This window comes from Stegastes partitus, unplaced genomic scaffold (assembly GCF_000690725.1).
Source record: "Stegastes partitus isolate 25-593 unplaced genomic scaffold, Stegastes_partitus-1.0.2 Scaffold389, whole genome shotgun sequence".
Lineage (NCBI taxonomy): Eukaryota > Metazoa > Chordata > Actinopteri > Pomacentridae > Stegastes > Stegastes partitus.
The window spans coordinates 54,927-62,476 of NW_007578120.1; the positions used below are offsets into that span (position 1 = coordinate 54,927).

General features: G+C 39.6%; 1 protein-coding gene across 2 annotated transcripts in view; it reads left to right on the top strand.

The window, feature by feature from the left end:
* The first annotated feature begins 2,189 nt into the window (after positions 1 to 2,189).
* noxa1 (NADPH oxidase activator 1) overlaps positions 2,190 to 7,550 on the top strand; it is a 30,631-nt gene continuing 25,270 nt past the window's right edge. The window contains exons 1-4 of one of the 2 annotated variants that reach the window (XM_008285162.1): positions 2,190 to 2,282; positions 2,948 to 3,122; positions 5,607 to 5,689; positions 6,613 to 6,721. In XM_008285162.1, the coding sequence (XP_008283384.1) occupies positions 2,949 to 3,122; positions 5,607 to 5,689; positions 6,613 to 6,721 (366 nt within the window). In that variant the 5' untranslated portion in view covers positions 2,190 to 2,282; position 2,948. Of the gene's footprint in view, positions 2,283 to 2,947; positions 3,123 to 5,606; positions 5,690 to 6,116; positions 6,198 to 6,612; positions 6,722 to 7,550 lie in introns of those variants that run through there. The other variant, XM_008285163.1, reaches the window with a different exon arrangement.

A 7,550-nucleotide genomic window follows, 5' to 3' on the forward strand; every position in this document is an offset into this window, starting at 1 on the left:
TTATTATTATTATTATTTGGGATTTTAGGCCTGTATTTCAGGGGTAAGTGAAGATAGATAGGAAGGGTGGGGAGTAAAAAAAACTGAGCGAGGTGTCATGCTGGGTTAAAAGCCAGTAAAAAAAAAAAAAGGGGTTTTAAAAGCAGACAGTGAGGAGGCCTGCCTGATGTGCAAAGGTAGGTCATTCCACATTTTAGGAGCAGCAACAGAGAATGCTCGGTCCCCTCTGAGCGTTCACTTGGACCTCGGTACCTCAAGGAGCAGCTGATCAGCTGACCGGAGGTACCGTGCAGGGGCGTAGGGGTGAAGAAGCTCAGAGAGGTAGGGCGGGGCAAGACCATTCAAGGACTTAAAAACAAATAAAAGAATCTTTAAATGAACCTTAAAGTGCACAGGCAGCCAATAGAGGGAGGCCAGGATGGGTGTAATGCGCTCCCTCTTTCGTGCTCCAGTTAGCAGACGGGCGGCAGCGTTCTGAACTAACTGGAGGCATGCAAGGGAGGACTGGCTAACTCCAAAATAAAGTGCATTGCAGTAATCCAGCTGAGAGGTAATGAAGGCACGGATTGCCATTTCAAAGTGCTGGTGTGAGAGAAAAGGCTTCACCTTAGCAAGCTGCCTGAGGTGAAAGAAACTCGACTTAACTACTGCACTAATTTGGCGGTCCAATTTAAAATCGCTGTCCATCTTAAACCCCAAGTTAGTCACAGCAGACTTCACAAAAACTGCCAAAGGACCCAAATCCACAGGGGAGGATCCACAGGAGCTGCTAGGATGTTGTAGTATGGTTTTAAAGTTTAATCTGTAAATAGAATACATGTTGTGTTGTGATGTTTATGAGTCAGAGAGGCTGAAAACACTCAGATTACCCTACATAAACTGCATGCAATTGGTAATTCTATTGTGTTGTAAAATAAGTATTTAGCAACCAACACCATAGGTTCTGTTAATGGATGGGGATTCCCTAAAATAACATTTGTACAGACGTCCAGCCACGACAGCCTAAATATCTGTCAGATCTGTAATGAAAGCTGTTGTCTGTGTTTTTTCTGTGTTTGACTATTTGTCAGTGTTTTCAATTTATGTATGTATTTTCAGAAGGACAGGTCTGCTGATTGATATACAAACTGATCTGATGCTAATTTACATGAAGATTCATATAAATAGAGGCAGGTCTATGAATGGAGAACACAGACCACCTGTATAGCATTTTAACATGCTACCCTGTCATTAAAACTACTGGAGACTGTGTACAAACTGATATACATAACATTATTAAATCAGTGTGTCTCTGAAACTCGCTGTGCAGAATAAAAGCTGCTGAAAAATGTCCATCTTGACTTCTGCCGAGTAGCACCACGTCCTGCCTGCTGTATCTGGCTTTCAGGCAAGGTGTAGTTCATCTTGAGAGAGCCCAATGTTATGTGTCCCATGTCTGAAAAGGGCTTATATCATACTGTGCTGCATTATCCGTGGAGTTTCTGTGGTGGGTGTGGCTACAGTGTGGCTGTGGTATTACACATCAAGAGCAACACACAACCTGTGTGGCAGGTTGACCCAGTAGGATAAAGATAGGAAAAACAAAACATTTTCCTTGTTTCGTAACATTATGACCAGCTGTATGTCTGTGTCAACTTTATTGTTAGTAGGGTTGTGACTTCCGGAAAGCACATTCATTTTTCTCCCGATTTCCTTCTCTGAAATGTTCCACATAAAGTCAGGACAAAGGTCTAGAAACTAGATCTCATTCAAAAGTCTCAGTGCTTCTATGTTGTATATACGTGAACCTCTATTGTTACTACACAGCTGACACAAGACTCCACAGTCACAGAGTTCTGGCAGTATAGTCCCTGGATCAAATAATGTTCAGGATAAAAATGTACATTTGTCTGCACAGTCATAGCTGGTGTTTAAAGACACGGGCTAACAGTGGGCCAGAAACTGTTCATGTTCAAGAGCAGTTTCAACACAAGATGAAATCCATCCTCATAGGCTCATTACGTCATTCAGGTTGACTTAAATCTTGGGTGGCTCATGTATGTTGTAATTGTCATGCATGCGTGCCACATCAACAGGTAAATTCCACAGCTAGTGTGCCTCTGTGAGTCCTATCTCGGGAATGTAGACAGAGTATTTCCTCATTGCAGCTGGGTGGAGATTCCTGAGTAGACCAGTTTCTCTCACTTGCACTTCCCTATTGGCACAGTGTGGAGGACAGCAATCACAGAGGGAGAGACGGACATTGACAGAACTCTCACCAGCCTCTCATTCAGGAGCAAAAGGTAAGCAGCCTGAAAGTAGAGGATTTATACCATATCTCTGAGAAACCATTCAGCTTTTGTGACCCATAATGAACAGCTTGTGCTGACAGAACCTGGATAAGGTACAAGGAAATATTCCAGATGAACTGTGCCGAATGTTATAGATTTCATCAGTGCAGTTTCTCTGTGACTTACTATTGTCTTTTTTTTTCTTTAAAAAGAAAAAAAAATCCATTCTTATGTTTTAAATTCAATTTTAGACATTTAAGGGGGAGGTTTGGTGTATGAGTTCATATATTTCTCACTGCCCTCTCTCCACCTTTCTCTCTCTCTCATTATTCTCATACTTGCATCTTTGTTATTGCTGCATTGTATGTCTTATTATGTAAAACTGTTATGCAAAGAAGAAAGGATCCAAAAACTGTTTTACATTACATTTTTAGTTTTAAGACATCTAATAATTCGTTCTTATTCTCTTTGTTTTGAGAAGCAATTAAAGTGAAGGACATTGATCTTACTCTGAATTCCACAAATTCAGCCTTAGCAGTTTAAAAAATACAGCCCAGATGTGAAAATCATTTTATCATATAATCTTAGCAAAATTACCAAAACAAAGGCAGAGAGGAACATCAATGTTGTCTGTTTATGTCTGTATGTCTCCTTTATTTTGCTCTGCCGCTGTCCAGAATGCTTTACACGGAGTTACTGCGGTTGTGGGATGAGTCGGTGCAGGCTGTGGATGCCAAGGACTGGAAAAGCGCTCTGGCCAAACTGGAGCAGATCACTGAACCCACTTCTCGCACGTTCTTCAACTCTGCCTCAGCGCACCTGGGCCTGGGACAACTGGACCTGGCCATGAGGGTCAGTCATTTGATGTGGTTCAAATTAAAGAGCCACAGAACACACACCTTGAATTGTCTTCTTGTACTATCTACTGACAAATTGTTTTCTGATCCTTGTTAATCATATTTTAACTAGTTAGTTAAAGAAAATTGACTTTTCTTTATCATTTGCAGTCCATAGCTTTAGAATTGAAGGTTTCTGTGTGGCTAAGTTTATATTTTTTCCAGAATTAGTAATTTTTAATTGCAATAATATTTACATTATTATACTATCAGTACAACAAAATGATACACAATGCAAGATTATTTAAATGAATTTATTAAGACTTAAAAATAGCTCAACAACCAAATCACATGAAATTCGACTGGCAGCTACTGACATCTGCTAATGTATCTACCTTAAGCAGGAGTTAGCTGTTTTTTTCCAACATGAACTTTTGTGGCCACTTCTATTTTTAATTATGAGGAATAATAAACTGATAAACCACAATGCAAAGTAAATATTTTTCACTTACAAATAAACTAGGAGTAAATTAATACATTTAGCTTATACCAATAGCTAAGGCTTGCTTTTCTATTTCAACAGCTGGTCTTCATCTGAAACAGCAATCTGACTTTAGCTGTGCAGTTAGCTGCTTTGTAGCCAGCTATAGTTGTAAACTTTAGATACAGTATACAACAGAGTATGTCCTCCTGCGTTTCAAAAATTCTAAACTGTTAAGCAATATTTGAGCTTCTGCTGAATTTACCATGTTAGAAATACAGGCCCCACAGTAGCAACACAGTGCAACAAAAGCTTAAAAGAGAGGTCATGAAATTTCTGCAGAGATATTTTGCCATTTTTTACCTCTACCACGCTCCACTTGTCTCATTAAAATGCCCAAAGGTGTTCTGTAAGGTTTAAGTCAGGTGACATTTTCGGTCAGGATTTCTTTAGGTACTCGTGATTTTGGCATTGTGGTTTAGATAGTTAACATGCTGGCATATTCCTCCTCTGCCAAGCTTCTGCAGACTGTGAGCAAGGGTTGTGGTGTATCCACAGACATTCATGGTGCCCCCAATAAATGCCTTCTCCTCAACACCTGTTGTACTCATGCAGCACCATGTCAACACAGTCCCACCTCTGTGCATAACCATCAGGATTATGCATTTGCTGTGGCAATCCTAACCAGGTCCATGCAAAGTTTGACCATGTCCAAAGCAAACTAGTCTAACTTGCTGTCATTTGACCAAATAATGTGCTGTCAACATTCATTCTTTTTATGTTGTTCAGCAGGTTTTCATCTTGCAGTTTTGTACAGAGGTGCAAGCTAAGGTTTTATCTTTGATGCCATCTATAGAGATTTTGGTTTTGCACTGTCCCTCACAACACCTGAGATTTGACAGAAACTCTAATTTCCATTGATAAACCCTGTGCCAAGTCTGCCTTGTCTGTCAGGTTTTCAGAGGTAGATTGTGAATGTAATGCAATGTATGTGGTGTCATTTTAGATAGACGGCCACTGCAGCTCTGGTTAGTGCGACTATGACTCACTGTTTACCTAATGATTACTGCTGAAAATGGGTTTCCACTGATTTTTCTTTAGTCACCAATCCTCCTGAATATTTTTGAATTCTTCTGGAAATTCTTTTTCATGTGAAGCCATAATGTAGACGTTTGTAGGTTGTTGTTTCCCCACAATCTGATGCTCTAAAGAGCTTCTGTGATCCATGGAAAGTAACTGAATGAATGTAGCTGGATGTCTTTTGTTTCCAAAGGTATGCATGGAAACCAGTCAGATCCAGAGGGCTGTACTACCAAGTAACACTAGTGGGTTAGTGAGGTATGTCGAGCTTAAAGTCAGAGTTTTCAGTGTCACGAAGGTGGCTCTCTTTTTACCTGCTAGATCTCCATGGTAACTGATGCTGTGTAGCTAACCTGGTTTGGAGCAAATTTTGTTCAGAATTTCGGACATAAATCGGCTTGAAAGAGCGTCTCCCTTTAACCAAATCGTCCCCTGACTATTATTTATGAGCGATACACATTCTCAGCTGAGGGAATATTAGATTAGATTAGATTAGATTAGATAGAACTTTATTGATCCCTTTGGTGGGGTACCTCAGGGAAGTTGTTGAATATGTTTTATCTGCAAACATGCTGAGTCGTGCGTTACTAATATCACTGAATGAAGCCGTGTAGTTACAGTATCAGTAACCCTAACCACAACCCTAACCCTACACCTGAAAAGTAAGCCTAAAAAACCTACTAAAAGTACTTCATGGTTTTTAGGGGCCTTGTCTACTATTAGTGCAGTTGTTGACTACATTGTAACAAGAGTGTCTATGTTGGAGCAGCAGCTGTTTCATGAGCAAGTCAATAAAACTGTGTCCACTGTACATCATCTGGATATTACAGCTACTGAATGCATACAATGTAAAAAAAAACAAACAAACTACAAAAAAAAACAGAGCATATTTTAAGCTTTTGCTTTCTGAATTTGTCTTGTCCCTTTTCTAATGTCCAGGCTTTAGACTTCAGCATTTCAAAGGATGAACGTCTTGCTGTGGGCTTCTTCCAAAGAGCAGCCGTGATGATGCAGATTAACAGGTAGAAGGCAGCACCATTTTCAAATACTGACTTTCAGTCTACACACACACACACACACACACACACACACACACACACACTCACACTCTATCAACTTGTAGTGACGGCGACATTAATAAAGGCATTGATAGTTTTGTTTAAGCATTTGCAGTATAGTTAGGACATAATGGGAGTCTAGGTTAATGCAGAACCACAGAAATACAGCATGGGAGGACACCCCCAAAACAAAATTCTCATGTTATGTTACATTTTTCCAACTTTCCTAATGATGGACAACAGTTACAACAAACCAATGTTAATGCAAAACACTGCACAGTTTTGACTTCCTCAGCACTCTTAGGCCTGAGCACTTTCTTAAGATGTCTGAAAGCAACAGTTTCACAAATATATGTAAATCATGACTGTCATATTTAGAACAGCTCTATTCCTCAGGTACTCACTAGGAATATCCAAGCCATGGTCAAGAATTGTCCCTCTCAGTGATGAAGTTTTTTTTTTTTCAGTCTAGGTAACTGTCATCTCTTGCTACATTCATTTACACTTGTACAGTGCAGTAGTAAAGTTTTGGTACATTTTTGACCAGCGACACCTTTTCATATATTTTTTGAATTATATTGTATTAGATTATCTACAACTGTGATGGCATCTGGGGAGGCCAATCAGCCAGCCCAGCCGCTCATGCTGGCGTATTTCTTGGCTGAGCACAATCATTTTCTTTCACAGAGACCTTTGTTCAGTATGAGACTGTCAGGCTACCAGGAAATTACTGTGTCTGACAAGAAAACATATGACACCTAAACCACATGTTGTTGTGTGTTTGTGTAGAGCCCAAGATGCTGCCTTTTCATATCAGTTCATAAAATGAACTGTTTTCATCCATTCTCGAGCATGTCTGTGTTTTATCTGCATTGCTCTCTCTTCAGGTTGGAGGAAGCTCTATCAGACTGTGTCTGGACACAGAAGCATATGAGAGGCAATGTGGTCATTGACTACAAACAGCTGGGACTGAGATTCAAACTCTACAGTTGGCAGGTCAGACATTCAGAGTCACACACACACACACACACACACACACACACACACTATCAAATTGGGAGATGTCAGTCTCCAGAATGCTTTTTATGACATATTATGGTGAAATAAAAGGGAAATCCCCCACCAGGTCTGTCAGTACTGCAGAATGAGAAATGAAAAACTGCATTCATCTCAGTTGTACAGTTCAAATGTCACACACACCTGGGAACTAACAAAGCCTCATTGATGGAGGCTGAAGAAGTGGTTACACAACCTCACATATTTCTCGAAGTACAGATAAGACACTTGGAACTTCCCACAGACAGTGCACCTTTTCCACCAATACGCTAGCATCAACATGATATTAAAAAATCACATCATCATTGTAGGACAACTATTTCTGCCCAAATGGGTTTTGAATGTTTGTTTGAAATTTATGACACAATCTAACTGATATTTGACCAGCAAAGTACTCATTTCAGATTAATGTAACAATGCAACGTATGAAGCAACCCTTGTTGCGCTTTCAAGAAAAACTTCAGGAATTATCTGGGATATTAGTTAAATTGAAAGTTATTTATAAAAGCTCAGGATTCAAACATCCGCTGTGACAGGTGCCGTCTAGATCCACAATAATAACACTGACCCTATTTTGCACAAGTAAAATCACACAAATACACACGTACAAGAGAAAACAAAATGTATGTGTGTGAATTTTAGAAAAATTGTCATACAACTGAAAATGTAATTGTAAAACTAAAATGATTGCCCTTTTTGAATTTGGCCAAAGATCTAAAAGACCCAACTTGTGGAAACCAAGCTTTTTTTTTTTTTTTTTTTTAACCTT